Source organism: Schistocerca piceifrons, chromosome 3, assembly GCF_021461385.2.
Source record: "Schistocerca piceifrons isolate TAMUIC-IGC-003096 chromosome 3, iqSchPice1.1, whole genome shotgun sequence".
NCBI lineage: Eukaryota > Metazoa > Arthropoda > Insecta > Orthoptera > Acrididae > Schistocerca > Schistocerca piceifrons.
The window spans coordinates 289030365-289055739 of NC_060140.1; the positions used below are offsets into that span (position 1 = coordinate 289030365).

Sequence of the window (25375 nt, forward strand, 5' to 3'; positions counted from 1 at the left end):
ATATGTGTGGATGGATGTGTGTGTGTGTGTGGGTGTGTGTGTGCGAGTGTATAACCGTCCTTTTTTCCCCCTACGGTAAGTCTTTCCGCTCCTGGGATTGGAATGACTCCTTACCCTCTCCCTTAAAACCCACATCCTTTCGTCTTTCCCTCTCCTCTCCTCTCTTCTCATTATCCACCAGGCCTCAATCTCCGCTAATTTCAAGTTGCCGCCACTCATACCTCACCTGTCATTCAACAACATCTTTGCCTCTGCACTTCCGCCTCGACTGACATCTCTGCCCAAACTCTTTGACTTTGAATATGTCTGCTTGTGTCTGTATATGTGTGGATGGATATGTGTGTGTGTGTGCGAGTGTATACCCGTCCTTTTTTCCCCATAAGGTGAGTCTTTCCGCTCCCGGGATTGGAATGACTCCTTACCCTCTCCCTTAAAACCCACATCCTTTCGTCTTTCCCTCTCCTCTCCTCTCTTCTCATTATCCACCAGGCCTCAATCTCCGCTAATTTCAAGTTGCCGCCACTCATACCTCACCTGTCATTCAACAACATCTTTGCCTCTGCACTTCCGCCTCGACTGACATCTCTGCCCAAACTCTTTGACTTTGAATATGTCTGCTTGTGTCTGTATATGTGTGGATGGATATGTGTGTGTGTGTGCGAGTGTATACCCGTCCTTTTTTCCCCCTAAGGTGAGTCTTTCCGCTCCCGGGATTGGAATGACTCCTTACCCTCTCCCTTAAAACCCACATCCTTTCGTCTTTCCCTCTCCTTCCCTCTTTCCTGATGAGGCAACAGTTTGTTGCGAAAGCTTGAATTTTGTGTGTATGTTTGTGTGTCTATCGACCTGCCAGCGCTCTCGTTCGGTAAGTCACCTCATCTTTCTTTTTTTTTTAATATATATATATATATATATTAAAAACAAAGATGATGTGACTTACCATACGAAAGCGCTGGCAGGTCGATAGAAAAACAAACAAACACACACATACACACAAAATTCAAGCTTTTGCAACAAACTGTTGCCTCATCAGGAAAGATGAGGCAACAGTTTGTTGCGAAAGCTTGAATTTTGTGTGTATGTATGTGTTTGTTTGTTTTTCTGTTGACTTGCCAGCGCTTTAGTATGGTAAGTCACATCATATATATATATATATATTGTTATATCCTAGCCAGTAATGCAACCCGAGCCCGCTGCCAAAATGTTGGCAGCATCAAAGTCCGGACGCCGTCCGCATAAGCAGCGCCAGTGAGACAGGAAATCGCCGCAAGTCTGCGCGCGCCACCGCTGGCTTCTGGCTTCTTAAGCGCTGGAGTCGCGAGCACTAGGACAGTTCTGTATTCGCCGCTCAGTTGTATACTCGCCACCGAATTGTGTACTTGCTAGTCAGTTGTGTGTTCATCACAGCAGAGTTGTTGTTTGTCGTCAGCCGACGCTGACCTAGCCGCTCCGACTCGAACTAGACAGATCTCTGTAGACACGGAGTTCACTATTGTGTTTCTGTATCTTCGTTAATAAAGATAAGTACTGACTTTTATTTAATCAGAGTGTTTGGGTTTTCATCTTTCTGTTCACTGTTCCAGCGGACCGGTCGGCCCGCTATTAAAAGTGTGGCGGTGACTTCGTAAGCCGTTTCTACAGCGAATTGTTTGTCGCTACGAACGCCGCCACAATATATATATATATATATATATATGTGTGTGTGTGTGTGTGTAGAGGGAAACATTCCACGTGGGAAAAATATATCTAAAAACAAAGATGATGTGACTTACCAAAATAAAGCACTGGCAGGTCGATAGACACACAAACAAACACAAACATACACACAAAATTCAAGCTTTCACAACCAACGGTTGCTTCGTCAGGAAAAAGGGAAGGAGAGGGAAAGACGAAAGGATGTGGGTTTTAAGGGAGAGGGTAAGGAGTCATTCCAATCTGGGGAGCGGAAAGACTCACCTTAGGGGGAAAAAAGGATGGGTATACACTCACACACACACACACACATATCCATCCACACATATACAGACACAAGCAGACATATTCAAAGTCAAAGAGTTTGGGCAGAGATGTCAGTCGAGGCGGAAGTGCAGAGGCAAAGATGTTGTTGAATGACAGGTGAGGTATGAGTGGCGGCAACTTGAAATTAGCGGAGATTGAGGCCTGGTGGATAATGAGAAGAGAGGAGAGGAGAGGAAAAGACGAAAGGATGTGGGTTTTAAGGGAGAGGGTAAGCAGTCATTCCAATCCCGGGAGCGGAAAGACTTACCTCAGGGGGAAAAAAGGATGGGTATACACTCGCACACACACACACACACACATATCCATCCACACATATACAGACACAAGCAGACATATTTAAAGACAAAGAGTTTGGGCAGAGATGTCAGTCGAGGCAGAAGTGCAGAGGCAAAGATGTTGTTGAATGACAGGTGAGGTATGAGTGGCGGCAACTTGAAATTAGCGGAGATTGAGGCCTGGTGGATAACGGGAAGAGAGGATATATTGTAGAGCAAGTTCCCATCTCCGGAGTTCGGATAGGTTGGTGTTAGTGGGAAGTATCCAGATAACCCGGACAGTGTAACACTGTGCCAAGATGTGCTGGCCATGCACCAAGGCATGTTTAGCCACAGGGTGATCCTCATTACCAACAAACACTGTCTGCCTGTGTCCATTCACGCGAATGGACAGTTTGTTGCTGGTCATTCCCACATAGAATGCATCACAGTGTAGGCAGGTCAGTTGGTAGATCACGTGGGTGCTTTCACACGTGGCTCTGCCTTTGATCGTGTACACCTTCCGGGTTACAGGACTGGAGTAGGTGGTGGTGGGAGGGTGCATGGGACAGGTTTTACACCGGGGGCGGTTACAAGGGTAAGAGCCAGAGGGTAGGGAAGGTGGTTTGGGGATTTCATAGGGATGAACTAAGAGGTTACGAAGGTTAGGTGTACGGCGGAAAGACACTCTTGGTGGAGTGGGGAGGATTTCATGAAGGATGGATCGCATTTCAGGGCGGGATTTGAGGAAGTCGTATCCCTGCTGGAGAGCAACATTCAGAATCTGATCCAGTCCCGGAAAGTATCCTGTCACAAGTGGGGCACTTTTGTGGTTCTTCTGTGGGAGGTTCTGGGTTTGAGAGGATGAGCAAGTGGCTCTGGTTATTTGCTTCTGTACCAGGTCGGGAGGGTAGTTGCGGGATGCAAAAGCTGTTGTCAGTTTGTTGGTGTAATGCTTCAGGGATTCCGTACTGGAGCAGATTCGTTTGCCACGAAGACCTAGGCTGTAGGGAAGGGACCGTTTGATGTGGAATGGGTGGCAGCTGTCGTAATGGAGGTACTGTTGCTTGTTGGTGGGTTTGATGTGGACAGACATGTGAAGCCGGCCATTGGACAGGTGGAGGTCAACATCAAGGAAAGTGGCATGGGATTTGGAGTAGGACCAGGTGAATCTGATGGAACCAAAGGAGTTGAGGTTGAAGAGGAAGTTCTGGAGTTCTTCTTCACTGTGAGTCCAGATCATGAAGATGTCATCAATAAACTTTGGGTTGGCAGGCCTGGGTAACCAAGAAGGCTTCCTCTAAGCGACCCGTGAATAGGTTGGCGTACGAAGGGGCCATCCTGGTACCCATGGCTGTTCCCTTTAATTGTTGGTATGTCTGGCCTTCACCCTACCCAGATTACACTCGCATATTTTATTTTCCCAGGCTTGTCTGACATTTGGCATAACCCCCAAAGGCCTCACACTTAAAGTTCCCATCTCTGGCTGCAACCCTTCTTTCCATCAGTCCCTATACCAGTTCCAAACTGAACAATCATTTGCCCTCACCCACCTAATCCTTCACCTACACATCAACTCAGCCAATGAACACACCCGTCAACTCCTATCCTTAATAAAAGTCCTCAATCTTTCCTCCTCCACATCCACACTGGCTATTCAGAGCATCCTCCTACAGGCCAACCGCAAATTAGAACAGCATGCCACTCTTCACCTCAAAAAACTATCCAATCTCCTGGTTTCCCACCTCCGGAATGGCAACTCACTCATCCTTCACAACTTTTCCAGTAAACCTCAACCACCTCTCATTGCACCCAAACCCAGTCTCTCCCATCTACTCAGTCTCCCACTTCCGGCTCCACTCCCTCCAAAACCTCAAAATTTCAATCAACACAATCTGGCACCACAACACCCTAATTCAGTAATTAACCTTTCCTCCAAACCTCTCTCCCAATCCAAAACCTCTGTCCTATCCAAAGGCCTCACCTTCAGCCCCACTCCCAGATTCAACCAAACAGCCCTCGTCAAAGATTTGCTGTCCTACACTCATACTCTCTGCTGGAAGTATCACTTTGCCACGAAGAAAAATGATCCTAATCCTACCCCTAATGATCCAACTCCCCAAGACACTGTCCAAATTGAACCCTGCCTGGAACAGTTCCGTCCTCCGTCACAGCGGGACCCACCTCCTCTTCCTCAAAATCACCCTCTCCAAACCTTCCAGGAATTTCTGACTTCCAGCCTTGCTTCTCAATCCTTCTTAAAAAACCTCAATCCTACTCCCAACATCACCATTGCTGAAGCCCAGGCTATCCGTGATCTGAAGGCTGACTGGTCCATCGTCAGTCTTCCGGCGGACAAGGGTTCCACGACCGTGGCACTTGATTGTCGGGAGTATGTGGCTGAGGGACTGCGTCAGCTTTCAGACAACACCACATACAAAGTTTGCCAAGGTAATCCCATTCCTGATGTCCAGGCGGAGCTTCAAGGAATCCTCAGAACCTTAGGCCCCCTACAAAACCTTTCACCTGACTCCATCAACCTCCTGACCCCACCGACACCCTGCACCCCTACCTTCGACCTTCTTCCTAAAATTCACAAACCCAATCATCCCGCCCGGCCCATTGTAGCTGGTTACCAAGCCCCCACAGAACGTATCTCTGCCTACGTAGATCAACACCTTCAACCCATTACGTGCAGTCTCCCATCCTTCATCAAAGACACCAACCACTTTCTCGAACGCCTGGAATCCTTACCCAATCTGTTACCCCCAGAAACCATCCTTGTAACCATTGATGCCACTTTCTTATACACAAATATCCCGCACGTTCAGGGCATCGCTGCGATGGAGCACTTTCTTTCACGCCAATCACCTGCCACCCTACCTAAAACCTCTTTCCTCATTACCTTAGCCAGCTTCATCCTGACCCACAACTTCTTCACTTTTGAAGGCCAGACATACCAACAATTAAAGGGAACAGCCATGGGTACCAGGATGGCCCCTTCGTACGCCAACCTATTCACGGGTCGCTTAGAGGAAGCCTTCTTGGTTACCCAGGCCTGCCAACCCAAAGTTTATTGATGACATCTTCATGATCTGGACTCACAGTGAAGAAGAACTCCAGAACTTCCTCTCCAACCTCAACTCCTTTGGTTCCATCAGATTCACCTGGTCCTACTCCAAATCCCATGCCACTTTCCTTGATGTTGACCTCCACCTGTCCAATGGCCAGCTTCACACGTCCGTCCACATCAAACCCACCAACAAGCAACAGTATCTCCATTACGACAGCTGCCACCCATTCCACATCAAAAGGTCCCTTCCCTAAAGCCTAGGTCTTCGTGGCAAACGAATCTGCTCCAGTCCGGAATCCCTGAAGCATTACACCAACAACCTGACAACAGCTTTTGCATCCCGCAACTACCCTCCTGACCTGGTACAGAAGCAAATAACCAGAGCCACTTCCTCATCCTCTCAAACAGAGAACCTCCCACAGAAGAACCACAAAAGTGCCCCACTTGTGACAGGATACTTTCCGGGACTGGATCAGATTCTGAATGTGGCTCTCCAGCAGGGATACGACTTCCTCAAATCCTGCCCTGAAATGAGATCCATCCTTCATGAAATCCTCCCCACTCCACCAAGAGTGTCTTTCCGCCATCCACCTAACCTTCGTAACCTCTTAGTTCATCCCTATGAAATCCCCAAACCACCTTCCCTACCCTCTGGCTCCTACCCTTGTAACCGCCCCCGGTGTAAAACCTGTCCCATGCACCCTCCCACCACCACCTACTCCAGTCCTGTAACCCGGAAGGTGTACACGATCAAAGGCAGAGTCACGTGTGAAAGCACCCACGTGATCTACCATCTGACCTGCCTACACTGTGACGCATTCTATGTGGGAATGACCAGCAACAAGCTGTCCATTCGCATGAATGGACACAGGCAGACAGTGTTTGTTGGTAATGAGGATCACCCTGTGGCTAAACATGCCTTGGTGCACGGCCAGCACATCTTGGCACAGTGTTACACCGTCCGGGTTATCTGGATACTTCCCACTAACACCAACCTATCCGAACTCTGGAGATGGGAACTTGCTCTTCAATATATCCTCTCTTCCCGTTATCCACCAGGCCTCAATCTCCGCTAATTTCAAGTTGCTGCCACTCATACCTCACCTGTCATTCAACAACATCTTTGCCTCTGCACTTCTGCTTCGACTGACATCTCTGCCCAAACTCTTTGTCTTTAAATATGTCTGCTTGTGTCTGTATATGTGTGGATGGATATGTGTGTGTGTGTGTGTGTGCGAGTGTATACCCGTCCGTTTTTCCCCCTAAGGTAAGTCTTTCCGCTCCCGGGATTGGAATGACTCCTTACCCTCTCCCTTAAAACCCACATCCTTTCGTCTTTCCCTCTCCTTCCCTCTTTCCTGATGAGGCAACAGTTTGTTGCGAAAGCTTGAATTTTGTGTGTATGTTTGTGTTTGTTTGTGTGTCTGTCGACCTGCCAGCACTTTCATTTGGTAAGTCACATCATCTTTGTTTTTAGATATATTATTCCTACGTGGAATGTTCCCCTCTATTATATATATATATATATATATATATATATATATTAAAAAAACAAAGATGAGGTGACTTACCGAACGAAAGCGCTGGCAGGTCGATAGACACACAAACAAACACAAACATACACACAAAATTCAAGCTTTTGCAACAAACTGTTGCCTCATCAAGAAAGAGGGATGCAGAGGGGAAGACGAAAGGAAGTGAGTTTTAAGGGAGAGGGTAAGTAGTCATTCCAATCCCGGGAGCGGAAAGACTTACCTTAGGGGGAAAAAACGGACAGGTATACACTCGCACACACGCACATATCCATCCACACATACTGCCAGCTCTTTCGTTCGGTAAGTCACCTCATCTTTGTTTTTGTGCCTGTATGTGTGGATGGATATGTGCGTGTGTGCGAGTGCATACCTGTCCTTTTTTCCCCCTAAGGTAAGTCTTTCCGCTCCCGGGATTGGAATGACTCCTTACCCTCTCCCTTAAAACCCACTTCCTTTCGTCTTCCCCTCTCCTTCCCTCTTTCCTGATGAGGCAACAGTTTGTTGCGAAAGCTTGAATTTTGTGTGTATGTTTGTGTTTGTGTGTCTATCGACCTGCCAGCGCTTTCGTTCGGTAAGTCACCTCATCTTTGTTTTTATATATATATATATATATATATATATATATGTTGTTAGCACAGAGCAAGCACAAATTTGCAATAGATATGCGAAATGCAAGCAATTAAAATGTTAAAAGTCAATTCAGATAGTTCTCCGAAGTTGATGACATTCATATTTTCTGTTTTACACAGTTCCTGTTCAGTTCAGTATTATTAACATGCATTTTCAAATGGGTAACAATATTACTGTTTATAAATTGTGTGTTTAAATCTAAAATATTATGATGGCTACTGTTATAAACTATAATTGTGAATATAAACAGTATTTCAGGATAGGTTGATGATACCCAACATACTTAATGAAACTTTTATCTCAGCTAGCAGTTTCATTTAGAAGATAGTATCATTTCTTGAACATTCGGACTGATAGAAAAAATGACAGAAACTCACCACGGTCTTTGTTTCTGTATATCCAGTGTTTCCCATTATCAGCTGTCATGAGCTTGTCAGAACAAAATCCTGCATTGACAAAAGCATTTACTATGCTTGAAGCAAGGTTATTTCGTGCTGAGTCAAGAGTAGGAAAGGTCAATGAAGTATTTTCCAGCCAGGTTTTGTATACATCTTCTGGTGTCTTGGGTTCTAAAATATCCAACTGTAACACAGTTTTTTTCTGTTAAACATGCTACAGAAAAGAGCTTATAGTATTACAAAATTATGCTTAAGTGTGGCATACATGGCACATAATTTGTTGTAGTTATCAGATAATAGGTTTAGAGGCATGTGGCTTTGGACTACTGCAGCTATATAATCAAAGATATAGTACAAACTGCTGATATTTTCAACAGAGATTGGAAATGTCATTGTTATACATTATAGCTGCATTCACCAAAAAATACATTAATAGCAAAAATAACAAAAAAAAATGAGGAATCAACAGATGTGACATGGGATAGTGAAGTGAATGGCAAGGAAACTATTCATCCTCATCATCCAAATGGCTTTTTAGTCACATGTAATAAAAATGAGAAGAGAAATCTCCAAGTAAAACATTACTACCACATACAGCAGACGCAATATCACCACTAACAGAGGCACTTCCATCAACACCCGATATTCAGCAGTCAGCAGGAACAGCAATACAAATTAACAGAAGAACATTAGAAGCCAAAAACTCATAAGCCTTAAGAATTTTTGGTATTCTGCCTCAACAAGAATCCAAATTTAACACAAGTAAGAACACAAACCAAACCTTCTTTCAATTATTTAAGATTTACAAACCACCTATTCCCATTAAAAATGATTGCAAGCAGCTGAAATAATAACTAAAAGCAGTGCACCCACACAAAATAATCAGAATTTTGTGTTTTTTTCCAAAATTTTTAAAAATGTAAGAAACAAAAGTGCAGAACTACATAATATACTAACTAGGAACCACACAGCTGTAAAAGAAATACAAATTTACTGGATCATGTAGTGATATCAACAAGAACACAATGCAGGTAATGAGGGTCGTGGAGTGACTTCAATGAGGCCATAATGCAAGCAGTGTACATGTATCAAATATAGTAACAATCAAGGGACTAGAGGCCCCTGCTGTCCTTATAAAGACACTATCCCAGAAAAGTGTCATTTTAGTAGTGCTGCGAGTCCATGGCAGACCAGGTGACTGTTCTCGGTGACCAGGTTAACCTGATGGCTGCCTTGGGAATTTACGGGCATCTTGATTGAATTTCGGTGCCCAATACACTTGCCACACTGGACCAGCTCATGTTCGTTTGGTGGTATGTGTAGTAACCAGCGGATTACTACACTGATTTTCTTAGAAAACCACCCAGAAATTGTAGCTTTGCTGTGTGTAGCTGATCACTGGTTCAAAGATGATGAAGTTGCCTATTTTTACCTTCCAGGTCACCACTGTGTTAATAATTTCAGTGGAACTGACAAAAAGGAAAGAGACTGTCCATTTCTTAGGGGAGATAATGAAGAGTGCAATTCCACACATAAAACCAAATGGCTGAACCATGAAAAACATTTTGAACATGTATCAGTAAATATGAAGTTTATGAAGCTTTTAGTTACATGTTAATACTGATCATCTGTTGATCATGTACTAATATTTGTTTCAAAAATAGACACAGGGCTACAACTTTTCAGGTGAAAGTGCCCAAATATTTTGATTTATGGTGAACTTAAAACAGATATTTTAAAAGAGTCCTCAGCTTGGCAAAAACTAGTGAGTGTGTTAAAATGCTATAACATGGAAAACATGAACTACAAATTTACAAGAATAATAGCTACTAGTTTTTCTGCTCTTAACAGCATTTCAAAATTAATACCAAATTACAATTAACATGGAAATTAAACAATATTTTCAATGGTATATCTAGCCACAACTGTTTCACAATGGATATAGCTATTTCGAACACAGACAGAAACATACCAACATGTAGGCAAATGAACAGCAGTGTGCAGCAAGAAAGAAATAGCACCTTTCCAAACACAGACAAGAACATAACAACACACATGCAAATGAGCATAGTGTACAACATGAAAAAAATAGCAACTTTCACACATTTTCTCCATGAATCTCACAAGACAGGTATTTGTAGTGCTTGTAATGTTGACAGTAGGGCAGGTGAATTGATGAATACTCTCCAATACTCTGATGATGTAGCACTTCCAATCTCGTTTACATCTGCAATGTACCAATGCAAAAAAAAAATTGCTTTTGTATAGCAGAAATACAGACAATACATTATCTGATGACTGACAGCTTACAGTCAACTCTAGGAACGAATCTAAGACCATGTGAGAAGTTATTAATGTGACAGTTGGGAAGAAAAGCAAGGAGTCACTCAATAACATACATTAAGAATGAGTAAGTATGTGAAGTACTCCCTTTGACAAAAAAGTTGCAAAATAGGTTCTTTTAAAAATATAAAATTGCACTTACCAAGTAAAGATCCCAGCTCCTATTGAAGTAGTCCCCTTGGCTACATATACACAGTTGTCAACTTTTCTGGAGGTTTTGGAAGCAAGCAGAGAAATTTTCGACTGTGAGACTTGTAAGCTCATTTGTCACAGTCTGTTGGATGTCTGCTATATCTTGTTGAAGCTTTCCTGTCAGTCACTTTTTCACTTGCAGAAACAAGCAAAAGTCACAAGGCAAGAGGCCGGGCAAATATGCCGGACGTCTGGCCAGATACTCAGTAACAAATACTGCAGTATGGAGTCTTGCACTGTTGTGCAGTAAGTGCCAGTCCTGTGAATGCCACAAATCAGGGCATCAACATCAAACTGCTTGTCACAAATGTTTCAAGACTTTGGTTCATTGTTTGACTTGAAGGAACATACTCATGGTGAAGTAATCTTTCACTATCAAAGAATGCTATCCACATTGTCTTTGTTCTTGAAGGTTGTCATTTGACTTTTTTTTGAGGCTGGTGACCCAGGACTCCACTTCAGCACTTTGATGCTTAGTGTGAGGGTCATACTGGTAGTACTAGCTTTCATCTCCAGTAATAATTTTGAACAGAAATGTAGGATCACACCGGCACTATCCAGTAGATCAGCAGAAATTCTTTAACTTTCCTCTTTCTGTTCATCTGTTGCATTGAGTTTCCATTTCGCTAAATCTTCACCCAAAATCTTATGACACACATCATAATTCAAATTAAGTTCCTCTGGTATCACTAATCACAGTTACATGATTGTATCCTTGCAATAACTGTGATACATATTCTACATTCGCATCAGTATATGCTGTAGATAGGCACTCTGCTCTGGGATCATCTTGCAATGAATCTCTACCTTCACAAAACCTTTTGTGCCACTTGAAAACATGACTTCATGAAAGTGCCTTGCCTGCATATGATTGCTTAATCATGCCCACATTTCATTAGGGGTTTTCCCGAACTTAACACAGCACTTGATGTTCACTCTTTGCTCACAATCTGAATTGACTGCATCACCATAACTAATGCACCAAGAACCCAAACAGTGTGTTGTGAACACAGCCCTGCCACCTAGTGAGTTTGATGGAAACATGGCCAAGGGCATTTCAAGGATGCACACATACCAGGTAACATAAAAACAACATTTGTTCCCTTTTGGTACTGCAAACTCAGAAATAAAAACCCTCTTCTGGAATTTCTCTGACAAAGGGGGTATTTAATATTCACATCTTAAACATTGGCAACAAACTTTCTTCTTAGATCAGCAACCAAGTGTCCTCTCTGTGTTCTGACCTAGAGTTAGTCCCCAAAACATTGCTTCTAGGTCTATTCAAAATATGTGAAATCTGCAGTGTTATAAAACAGAAATGAAACTCTTGCACAAGTGGTTTTGATGGCATATCCAATTACCTTCCCAAATAAATCTGCCATCATGCGTCTTATCTCCTGTCAGATATAATGAGCTTCTCCTTCCTGAATGAGCTAAGCCAATTCCTCAAAATTTTCAAGGCAACAAAAGTGGTTCCTCTCTTTAGAAATGGGAAAGGAGTGACAATAATAATTGCAGATCTCTCTTGGTTCTATCAAGCACATCCAAGGTTATTACGTTACTGGAAGGAACTGCTTACTGGGCCCTTGTCAGTTTGGCTTTCAAAAAGAGTGATCAATAAATGGGGCTCTATATTCATTTCTAAATGAAGTTTGTAGTGCTCTCAATGACATAAAGCATACAACAGGAGTATTAAATAACCTCACAAAGACCTTTGACCAAAACAATAAAATGTGCATACTTTGCACATGTACACACTGCTTTCCATTTTGGGACATCTCATATACAGAGATATTTACTATGCAGGAGAGTAACTAAGATAATGAGACTAGTGCCCATCTCCTACACCACTAAACATATACACTCCTGGAAATTGAAATAAGAACACCGTGAATTCATTGTCCCAGGAAGGGGAAACTTTATTGACACATTCCTGGGGTCAGATACATCACATGATCACACTGACAGAACCACAGGCACATAGACACAGGCAACAGAGCATGCACAATGTCGGCACTAGTACAGTGTATATCCACCTTTCGCAGCAATGCAGGTTGCTATTCTCCCATGGAGACGATCGTAGAGATGCTGGATGTAGTCCTGTGGAACGGCTTGCCATGCCATTTCCACCTGGCGCCTCAGTTGGACCAGCGTTCGTGCTGGACGTGCAGACCGCGTGAGACGACGCTTCATCCAGTCCCAAACATGCTCAATGGGGGACAGATCCGGAGATCTTGCTGGCCGGGGTAGTTGACTTACACCTTCTAGAGCACGTTGGGTGGCACGGGATACATGCGGACGTGCATTGTCCTGTTGGAACAGCAAGTTCCCTTGCCGGTCTAGGAATGGTAGAACAATGGGTTCGATGACGGTTTGGATGTACCGTGCACTATTCAGTGTCACCTCGACGATCACCAGTGGTGTACGGCCAGTGTAGGAGATCGCTCCCCACACCATGATGCCGGGTGTTGGCCCTGTGTGCCTCGGTCGTAAGCAGTCCTGATTGTGGCGCTCACCTGCACGGCGCCAAACACGCATACGACCATCATTGGCACCAAGGCAGAAGCGACTCTCATCGCTGAAGACGACACGTCTCCATTCGTCCCTCCATTCACGCCTGTCGCGACACCACTGGAGGCGGGCTGCACGATGTTGGGGCATGAGCGGAAGACGGCCTAACGGTGTGCGGGACCGTAGCCCAGCTTCATGGAGACGGTTGCGAATGGTCCTCGCCGATACCCCAGGAGCAACAGTGTCCCTAATTTGCTGGGAAGTGGCGGTGCGGTCCCTTACGGCACTGCGTAGGATCCTACGGTCTTGGCGTGCATCCGTGCGTCGCTGCGGTCCGGTCCCAGGTCGACGGGCACGTGCACCTTCCGCCGACCACTGGCGACAACATCGATGTACTGTGGAGACCTCACGCCCCACGTGTTGAGCAATTCGGCGGTACGTCCACCCGGCCTCCCGCATGCCCACTATACGCCCTCGCTCAAAGTCCGTCAACTGCACATACGGTTCACGTCCACGCTGTCGCGGCATGCTACCAGTGTTAAAGACTGCGATGGAGCTCCGTATGCCATGGCAAACTGGCTGACACTGACGGCGGCGGTGCACAAATGCTGCGCAGCTAGCGCCATTCGACGGCCAACACCGCGGTTCCTGGTGTGTCCGCTGTGCCGTGCATGTGTTCATTGCTTGTACAGCCCTCTCGCAGTGTCCGGAGCAAGTATGGTGGGTCTGACACACCGGTGTCAATGTGTTCTTTTTTCCATTTCCAGGAGTGTATTTCTGGACCTCAGTATCCTGTCAGTGCCGTGTAGTTATATTCATGAAACAATGTGGTTTATGCATGAAAATTTACCTTTTCTACAAAAAAAAACATCCACCATCAATAGAATTGTCCTGTGATTTCACTGATGCAGCTATAATTAGTAAAAAGCTATATAAAGGACACAGCAGTGTAAGGCACACATGTGAATTCTTCTAGACCAAAAAAAAAAAAAAAAAAAAAAAAAAAAAAAAAAAAAAAAAAAACCTACTCAAAAACTTAAAGCTGAATAGAGATGGATTCAGAGAAAAAGTGAAAATGGTACTTCAGAAGAACTGTTTCTATACAGTAGAAGAATTTTTGAATACCAGTCTAAAATAACTGAGCTGAATATTTCCTTACATACCATAATTTTATAAGTGATTAGTTCATTCTACAGACATTACTCTTGTTTTCCTTATTACAAAGTTGAAATAACTGAGTTTAATGGTTTTTCTAAAATTAGTTTTTAACTGGTTTATTTCATTCTACAGATGTAACTATTGTTTTTTATCATAATGAGTTTATTACAATGTAATTGTACTGAGTCTTGTTCAATATCCATGTGGAACAGCATTCAACAAGATTTCTGGGATCAATAAAACTCAGTTCATATCAACTTAAATCAAAACATATAACAATGACGATTCCACAGATCTATATGGTTCCCAGTCAATATGTCTATGTCCTGTAAGTTCTATGAAAAGGCAATGTGCTCATGGGATATTACGCAACTGAGCAATAATGGGATACTTAGTCAATTACAATTTGAATTCTTCAACGACTTTTTCACTTAGATAATGGTTCATATACATTCACAGATCACATAAAAAATAATTCATTTATGTGTGTATTACAATGAGATCTGACTGTGAATAACTACCTCAGCAACTGGTCATAGTAACAGCCCCACAATATACTTATTTCTGTTTCAGGCTTCAAACATCAGCTTATCCTGTGAAGCAGTAGATGGAACGGGTGAGACTTCGCAAAAATTCAGTGTAGTACCAGTTTTCATTTTCAGGTGACACTGACTGAAGATGATGAGCTAATGGTTCATTGAAACATTCCAATCCACTGACAACACTCTGAGAGCTTCACCACAGATGAAATTTATTGTCAAGATCAGTTCCAACTTGAGAATAACAATTATATTCATAAATACATATATAGAGTTATAATGACTTGCACTATCCTCTAGCAACTATAGCTTTGGCTGAAGGAAGAGTTAAGTATATTTTTACACAGGTCTTTTATATTCTAGCCCTGAAATCAAATGTTTGACAGAGAAAAGAAATAATTTTGACTCCAAATTGCAATAATTCCTCTGTAGGAACTACTTCCGTATCATACAAAACTTTTCAACAAAAATAAATTGTAAATTACATATCAATAGGTCCTCCATAATAAGCTGTATACCCATCATTTTCAAAAATAATTAAAGCTGTTGTTCAAAAGAATGTACCACATAAAAATTTTATGATCATAATTAATTAAAGAAACAGCAAGCAAATAACTAATCCATTCTGGATTAACGCACCCTGAGGAGATATTCTAGAGGTTAGAGAAGCATTTTCTCTTTCCCACAATTCTCATGGTTATTCTCAACAGCATAATATCAAATATTGCTTTTTGCACATAAATTTAAAGTACATAAAGTTGAACTCCAGCATGTGTGTGTGTGTGTGTGTGTGTGTGTGTGTGTGTGTGTGAGCGCGCGCGCGTGCATGCATGCATGTGTACGTGCATGCATGCATGTGTGCAAGCACCTACACAGACCTGCAAGCGTGAATGTCACAGTGTCGCAACTGCAAACAGTCATGGGTGCTCAACTACTGTATTTTTTACTCCTAGAGAATGGATGGATGGATTAACAAATCAGACTTACATGTAAGATACTAGCACTGGCTTACTGTTATCACATTAGAATACAAAACTGAATGGCAAGAGTCATTTTATCACCAAATAACATTTCAGAGTGCCTATGGAAAACTGAGAATGTTGTCAAAGGTCAGTGACAGGAGAAACATGAGAATGACTTAGAAAAACCAAATCAAGTAACAGTTTCATGCATTCATGATAGTTTGGAATCCCAATTCCAGTTTGTGATGGGCACAAGGAGAGATACAGAACACATTACACAGCAACAAACCATTTAAGAAACATTTGGACATTGTCCAGAGATGTCTACCAATCAATACATAAATGAGACTATAATTACAGAGATTCTCTTACATTTTGCGCTGGCGCCATATAGCAAAGAACTGTATCAACAAACACACAAAATTACTAGATAAACTGCAGAGCCATATCAGCCAAAATGGTCATTCAAAAACAAAAACATCAGGAAATCAACATTGAAGAGGACAGGAAATGAAATAAACCTGTCAGAAGATGGCAGGAAAAACCAGGTAATTTGGTTGAGTGACAGATACCTTTGAAGCATACCTCAAGAGTCATTTTATCACCAAATAACATTTCAGAGTGACTATGGAAAACTGAGAATGTTGTCAAAGGCCAGTGACAGGAGAAACATGAGAATGACTTAGAAAAACCAAATCAGCCACATCATAAGTGCATTAAGTTGCATGACCTGGTGCTCACTGAGATTTGCAGAAGCTCAAATGCCTTTGAACACAATACTTGTTGTTAGTACCTTAAGAACAGCTCTGCACGTACCACATAATTGTTCTCGATATTTCCCATAGACATGATTCAGTTCACTCTTCTTGTGTAAATAAAGTAGCGAGAAATATAAATAAGCACTAAGCAGCAATCTGTGTACTCGCTTATTAAGGTATACAAATTTAATAGAGAACTTCACACCAATCATGGACTTCATCAAAAGTGGCACTGAAAGACTACTTAGTGACCTTACTATGTAAAATTATAGAAAAAATGTGGGTAACTACATGTGGCAAAAACATCAACAGTTTTGAAAAAATTGCTCATTAGAACTTGAGAATATACATTGTCTAACAAAAAAATGAAGCAACTACAAAATATTGTCAAATAGCAGCATAAATTGATATACTTACACACTACTGTTGGGTATTTAAATGATTAGGGCTGCAACGGTCTATGGTAGATATAACGGCCACAAGAGAGCATTAGTGTTGTTCATGTTTAGGTATATCAAGGGCATGAACGGCATCAGATGTTGACACGTACTCATGGGAGATAGCATTGTCTGCAATTGACAGAGTTCGGAAAGGTCCTCACTGTGACCCTCCATTTGGGCAACTGGTTGAACTGTGGAATGCCCAGATTTGTGAAGCATTTGGAAGTACCAATGAAGTGAAACAAGTGCTGTATCGTTCGTGAGATACAGAGGCAACGAGTGTGCCGGGATTTACCCCAGTTCACTGCTAGTAGCACCATGTCACCATAATGCATCTGCACGTAGCACACAAGTATTGCGCCATAATTACGTATAAAATTAAAAGTCAAAATTTTATATTCAAGCTTTGTCAACAGATACTTTAATGTAATAAAGTTTTAAATGTCAAGTCTTAAAGTAGTTAAATCAATAGTTTTCAATAAAATACAGTTCTAAGAAAAAAAAGTGGTGCTGAATAAGCTAGAAAGCCAGATTTGGTCAGAATGTGCCTATGGAAGTCATTAATAAGTGGTACAAGTTTCAAAATAATAGAATAAAAATTATAGTCAGAACCCACATTTTTAAGAAAAACTGAAGGTGCTAAATATTAGACTTAGAAATGTAAAAATTTATACCATGCTTCAGGTCAACCTAAAAATAATAACTAAGCGACCATGTTAAGCTACCTCTTGTAGTTTTGAGGAATTTAATGAAAATCAAATTTGTAACTAAAATATACTCATTTGTAGTAGATTAAGTACCTATAATTTTCATGATAGAACATTTTGGTTACCACACATGATAAAACCTACTAAATAATAGAGCTATAACAAATTTTAGAATTGTAGTATTAATAACAGTCAATACAAGTTCTGTTAAAGTTATAGTTCAGAGGTAATGATTTACTGTTAGTTCCATATAAAAATCCAATAAGGCCAAGTGTTTATTCAAGCGAGCTGAAACTTTTTCTAGGATTCCAAACAATTTACCAGAATGCGGGTAAAAATTAAGAAGGTTGTAAATTACCTCATAACTTTGGTATTAAAGATTATGTGTCTGAGAAAGCAGTCATTCAGTGACTACTGCCATGTGCATAAGGCAGATGACAGCAGATGTTCCCCTGGCCGTCTGCTGTGGCACATGTATAAATTCAGCCTGAGAAGCAGGAGGAAGTTTCACTTCACACTCAGCCACTGTAAGATCCGTGTCTGTTAAATGGTGGATTGTGCACTGCCTCGGATGACGTCAGAGACGGGCTGTGACAAATGCATATTTTGTGTAATAACTGATAGTGAACTCGTGAGGACTGTACACCATCCTGGATCACTTAGATTTTGCTAAAGTAACTGTTAGTGTGCCGTCTGTGACAATTATAAATCTGCATGGCAAGTGGTGACTATTATTTCCACCTTTGGGGCGAGCATTTATTTCGAACATGTGTTTCAGTATTAGTAGTCAGAGCGAAAGCAATTTGGTAGGAATGTACTGCAGAGGTCGCCTCTGAACTGGTAAAAGTGCAGTTTAGGATAGAAATATTTACTGTCAATTGAACATAGTGAATTTCAAAGTGTTGTGCGAGAGATACTTTACTAAATATATGTATGAATGAGAACTTTATACCTTCATTTATAATAATAGTCCTGATACCACTAAGTAGTAATTTCTTTCAGTGGGCTGGACCAGAATGTGGCCATGCAGAGTGGAAACTATCATCAGTATGTTCTCCATTGCTTTCTGGCTGACCACAAAAATAGCTGCCAGGCTCGCATGAGAAAGGCAGCAAACTACAAACATTAATTAACAACATAAACAACAACTAAAACGTTCTAAATAATTTAACCCACCACCCCACACAGTGTTAGGCAATATATGAACATGACGGCAGGCATAATCATCATTGAGGTTCTGGCCAACTGTGCCTGACTACCAGATGGCCGGATTGTAGTATAGGCTATTTTGCTATGTTAAAAATAAGGTTCAGATTGTTGTTATTCTGATTGATTAGAACATTTAAATAGCATTTACAGCCAATATTCTCACAAAATATCTGCTTTTTATGTAATTAAAGTTTAAAAATCATTAAATATCAAGATCTGTTCATTTGATCGAAAATGCTCTGTTATTGGCTGATGCTCTGATGACATCACAGGCTAGGAGTAAGACAAAGCTATACTTGTGTAATAGGAGTGTTAGCTAAAGTTACTAGGTTTTTATGTACTTTTACTGCAAACAGTTTAGCTATTTAGTAATGGTAAATGCAATTACAACTTTTAAATAACAATAGAAAGGAATTTTGTGAATACTGATAGCGGAAGCCTTGAGAAAGTTGATCGTTTGTGCTCCATTCATTTAGAGCGGCTATGTGCGCAACAACAGACATTCTTTTCCCTGCTTCCTGCAAATCATTAAACTCACTCAAAACTAAGAAACTGTAGAACTTCTGCAAATGGGTCGTATATTATACTTAGATTGTCAACCATTAGTCATGAGCTACAACCCTCAGCAGAAATAATGCATCTGTCAGCCATTCTGTGGTGCAGCGAATAGCACATATGACTGAAGTTCAGCAGGTAACATGTTCAAATCCTCAAAGAGTCGCCTATGTTTTAAAAGTTTTACACAAAATACGAAAATACTGTTAGCAAGACCTGATTGCACTAGTTTTTTTTTCAATTTTGGGATGTATTATATATAGTTTAAAATTAGTCTTAGTCTGAGAAACAGACCACAGAGAACAAATGCATTTAGTTTGTGAACAAACAATTCACTTTTATAGAAAGTAGTGGAGATGTAGCCATATGTCCACAGTACAATGAGGTGTAGGTCAGTGAGGTTATACAGAGAGATATAAGGCGTATGCAAAACATGCAGGTGACATAAATGTAAGTAATGTGATGTTTGTGAGTGTAACCTAACATTAGCATCTGAAGCAGACTTACTTCATCTTTATATAAGATGATGAAACAGCAAAAGTTTAAACAGTAAGGAACCTAAAAGTAAAAACATAGTGTGGTCACATTCAGTAGAAAATATCTTTTTGAACATGATGTGTGTGAACAGTGGCTGAAAATATAAGTCCATGTAAACATCAAGGAAAAAACAATGATTTTCTGCTTATGATTGGTCTGGTGAAGTTTTGCAATTGTCATTTGGTTTTAATATGATATGATATGATTGTCAAGTCATTTTACAAATAAGTTAAAATTTTCTTTTGGGTTGGATTCAAACCAGCAATCAATGAATATCGCCTTACAATATTCATTGGCTTATCTCTCTAACAACTGAGCTACAAAAAATTGAGGTGTAGTTAGGTAAATCGACGATCTTCACTAGGAGTTTAATTTCGTTGACTGAAGCTTTCCTTCATTGTAACAGTGGGGGAGACTGTCTCAGAGATAAGTTAATGTTAACTTCACAGTGCAACACACTTTTAATTAAGTTAGTGATCTTTTGTGCTGACATGGTGGCAATTTGCCACTACAGTACAACCACATTTTACACATCTCCTCATTCTCTGGAACACTCAAAAACAATTTTTCAAGAGATTTTGTAGTTGTATTTGTTCTTTTGGGTTGGATTCAAACCAGCAATCTATGAACATTGCCTTATAATATTCATTGGCTTATCTCTCTAACAACTGAGCTACAAAAAATTGAGGTGTAGTTAGGTAAATCGACGATCTTCATTACACACAATTTGTAACCCATTTTCTGAAAAGTAAATTCCAAAACAAGACATCACTGTGGATTAGCATTATGACAGTAGGAGCAGTGAGCTAGCCAATGACGTCACAGATATCACATGACTTGAATGGAGCATTTTAGTGGGCATTCAAATTATTTGAATTTCATTTCCATTTTTATAAAAGAATACTGAAATTCAAGAGGAATGTAAAACATGTTAGGAGCATAAAATAACATAATTAATGATTTAAGACTATTTCCAGAAAACAGTCAAATTGCCTATTGTGCAGCAATAATATTATAACCCCTTCCCGTCTGCACCTGTCATCTAGAAACAAGTAATGTGTGCACTGCAACTTTCTGCATCATTCCACATTGATCTTAGCCAGTAATGCATTGATGCCAACATTAGTGTTGACCTAAAGCATGTACCATACAAACCAGAAATTCCAAGAATGACACGTGGCACTTGAGTCCAGAACAGAGGGAGGCTTTGGTAAAAGTATCAGAGAAATTTCTGGAAGTACTGATGGACCATTTGGGTATCACCAGTTAGACTGAATACACAACACAGATGTCAGATAATGTACCAGTCCATCAATTCCCTATCGTTTATCTCCACCTAAAATGAGGGAATTGAGGAAACTTATAGATAAGTTGCTCATGAAAGGAGTAACTACACGTTACATGTCTCCCTATGCCTTGTCAATGCTTTTGGTGATGAAACTCCAAGGATAGCAGACTACAGCGCCCGCAACCAAAGGGTCATTCTTGAATTTGTTCCTCTTCCTGGTCCACACAATACTTCTGCTTGGTTTTCTACGGAAAAGTATTTTTCCACCCTTGATCTAAATCAAGTGTTTCATCAAATACCTTTGGCAAAAGACTCTAAACCTGTAATTGCATTTACCACAGACTGGAATTTGTTCGAATGCAACTGGGTCCCATTTGGTCTTGCCACAAGAACAGCTGTGTTGTCCCGTTTGTTGGGTTTGGTATTAGGAGACCTCAAATAGAAGTGTGTGTACAACTCTCTCAATGATGATGTTCTTTATAGCAATAACTTTGAAGATAATTTATTGTCTATTTTCCAGGTGCTTCAGCAGCTATGTGAGGCTGGCCTTACTGTTAAGCCTTCCAAAGTTAACTTAACATGCACAGAAATTTCATTTCTGGGTCATAAAGTTTCTCCTGAGCGAGTAGTTATAGATCAGCAACAAAGCATGGCAGTGAAGAAGTTCCCTGTTTCCACAAGCAAAGAAAGATGTTGTAAGATTCATAGACATGGTGAATTTTTTTGGAATTTTGTTCCAAATTTTGTTCAGTTAGCCACTTAATCAGTCATGATGGAATGGGAAACCTTTTAGTTGAAGAGTGTTACAATGAGCTTCATTTGACACACTAAAGATTGCCCTAGCCAGTGCACCTGTTTTAGGGATCCTGTAGTTTAATAACTAATTCATATTTCAGACTGCTGCATAGCTTACACTTCTCAGGGTTTATCAGAGGCAGAAAAAAATTAAAATATTTAGTCTAGGAACTAGTGGCTTTGGTGGTGTTGTTTGGTGTTGAAAGGTTCAAGTTTTATTTGGAAAACAGGCAGTTTTTGTTGGAAACTAATAACCAAGCATTATTCTGGATGTTGGTGCATCCTTGCAAGACAGGGAGACTAGCAAGGGAGTGGTTTGAATATCTGCTTTCCATTTTGAGGTTCGTCACATTAGAGGAATTGGTAACCAAGTGGCCAATGACATAAGAGCCACATGTTTCAGCATGAGGAGGAACCTGAGGAATTGTCATCTGATGTATTCAATGAATTTTGTGTTGGGGCTGTCCTTAGTGAAGTGCCATAGCTGTTTGACAATCTAAGTGCCAAGCAAGACAATGACCCTTATTTAGGTGTTATTAGGAGTAAACTGGACGTGGGAAAGGTGATTCTAGGATATCTATTTGAACAAGGGAATTTTGAATTACAAAACTAAGTGTGACAGAAAAGTTAAGATCTGTTTACCATGTGATTTAGTTCCAGCTATATTTAAGTATTTTCCTCTCTGTATAGGGCACCTGGGTACTTTCAAAACTATTATGAAAACTAAAGAGAGTTTAATGTGGCCAGCCTTAATTAAGAATGTCCTAATCCTAATTCCAAGAGAGGAGAATTAAGTTCACAGAGAGGAAAACTAAGTTCGCACAGAGCAGAACACCCAATGGAAAATTTTTTTGTTAGTTACATGGGAACCCTTCAGTGCACTAAACAGAGAAATAGGTACTTACTGGTAGCAGTAGATGCCATTTTCCACTTTGTGTGGTTGTTTCCTAGTACATAAAGTACCTTCGATGTCACTACACAACATTTATCAAAGGTTTCCTCCATTTTTGCTATGCCCAGGGTATTAGTAAATGACACTGCAAAAACATTCAGGAAGTTTTGTTTTGGCAATACCATCTTCCATGTCATGATGATGCCATGCCACCTGTAGCCATTGTTTGCTGAACGCACTACTCACAACCTGAGGGCTGCACTTACTATATTTCATTCAAGTGACCAGACTCACCAGGACACGTCAACAGGATGGCTGACATTTGCTCTGAGTACTGTGCACCACAAATTACGTCAGTCGGCTCCTGCTAGTCTCATTTATTCCTCCCCTCTCAATTCATTAATATCTTGAAGTAACATAGGTAGGTAACCCATCTCTCTGTATGCTGGTATGTTTTATTTAAAAAAAAAATTTGGGCACAGGATAAAAGCACTGACAAGTTTACATCTAAGGTGATGCCACTCTTTTTGGATCCCTATGAGGAAACCAAGATTCTCTCTCCAGTTACCCTTCTGGTTCAAGAAACATCCTGTGGTAAGGTCGTAAGGGCACACATAAGTCCGTCAAAAGTTGTGAGTAACCAGGGTGTGGAGGAACAGTTGAGTAAAATGTTTTGACCACCCTACCCCCTCCCACCCCACCCTCCTCTTCATTTTAAGAGGGGGAGAATTGAGCCATCCAGCATGTTTTTACCAAATTGTTTTGTTGCACTTTCTAACTTCTTGGATATTTCGTTGTTCTCTCCGAATTTTCCCATTAGATGGTTTCTAATGCACTGAGCAAGAGTCTATTTGGGCCTGTGCATGTTGCTGAGGGCTTCTCTTCGAGAGTAGTACCATGGGTTTAGTGGTGGCTCTCCACGAGGTGTCACGAGTGATGCAGACTGTGATAACAGGCACTGGGGCAGCCAGCTGAAGTGTGTCTAAGGAGGCTGTTACTTGTGTTTATGTCTCAAAGGGCTCTATTAGGACCCTGAAGAGCAGATCAGGAGAATGTGTGCTATTTCAATTCTTCTTACTCTGGTATCCTGTCACCATCATGTTAATTCTAGTTGGTCTAGAGCAGTGGTTCCCAATGGGTGGTCCGCAGACCCCCAGGGTTCCACGAGCTATACCAGAGGGGTCCACAAGATGATATTAGAATAAAAAATATATTAAATATATTTCGTATTATAACAGATTTTTGGTTTTGGCCGCTTCCTGCATGAGCAGAGCTTCGGCGAATGCTAACTTCTGCGTCTAGCATCTTCCTAGAGCCAACTGGCACTAGCACATTCTAGCGCAAAACTAGAATTAGATAGATGCTGTATGCCATTAGACTACGCACGCTGCCTCTTTGCAGCTGACAACTGACAGTCGCTTTACACAGAAACTCGCATTTCAGACAACAATCAGCCATTGTTAATTTTTTTCCAGTGCTTTCACAGACCGTATTGTTTACACATTCAATATTCTGTATTAAAACAGTAGTGTTTGTAAAACGTTGTTTTTTGGGGAAGCTACAGTTCACATAGTTGAAAATGGAGCTTTGGTTAAAAAGTGGTTCATTAAAATGAGAAAGGCCTACACATGAAGAGGAAGATAATGCATTTGTTATACTAAGCACCAAGATTTAAAGACAAAGATTTTGAGCAATAATCAAAAATTTAACAATAACAATGACAGCTAAATTTAAAAAGTGTTAAGCTCAATATTTTTTAAATAATGAATAAGTCAATGTTTTTTCTAAGTACCAAAAACAGAAAACGTATAAAAAGACACTTAATTTTGCTTTTTTAGGTACTTGATACTGTGATATGACAAGGTACCAGTCATGCTCGATGAGGGGGTCCTTGAGAAAATTTTGTTGGGAACCCCTGGTCTAGAGAGCTAAGCTACATGCTGGTGGTTTCCTTCTATTGAATCTGTCAGAAAGCAGTGAGAATTTTTGTGCTTCTTATACTGTTCCCACACCCTGGTTACATCTGAAAGACATGTGTTAGTATTTGGAGCCAGGATCGTAAGTTAGTATAACCAGGGTTTTAATCTGTCATGTTGTAAGCTATTGGTTCCACATCCCTCCTGATTGATGCCGAAGCAGATACTCACTGATGTCATCATTCTGACTGCCATGGGATCTCAGATTTCACAACTACTCCATCACAGACACTGAGAAATGTCAAGGGTGAAATTCCTAGTGTGGCAACATACTTATTGGCCAGAGTTAAACAAGGATGTGGAAGCCACAGTGCACGTCGTTCCACTTGCGCCAGGAGGAGGTCACTCCACCCCAATTCTTTCGCCCCCTGGCCACACCCACCATCACCCCTGGGACCACATTCATTTAGACTTTGCAGGCTCCTTTCTGGGCTCTATGTGGCTCACAGTCATGGATGCTTACTTTAATTACTCATTTGTGGTCAGCATGATGTCCACCACAACAGATGCCACAATTAACACACTTCTGCAGATTGTCACCACTGAAAAGCTACCCTGAACCATGACATCAAAGACTGAGCCCCAATTCATTGTGACAACATTT

General features: G+C 41.2%; 1 protein-coding gene across 1 annotated transcript in view; it reads right to left on the bottom strand.

The window, feature by feature from the left end:
• LOC124788594 (26S proteasome non-ATPase regulatory subunit 2-like) overlaps positions 1-25375 on the bottom strand; it is a 205575-nt gene that overhangs the window by 114933 nt on the left and 65267 nt on the right. The window contains exon 10 of the mRNA XM_047255864.1: positions 7889-8093. Coding sequence (XP_047111820.1) covers positions 7889-8093 — 205 coding nt within the window. The remainder of the gene's footprint in view (positions 1-7888; positions 8094-25375) is intronic.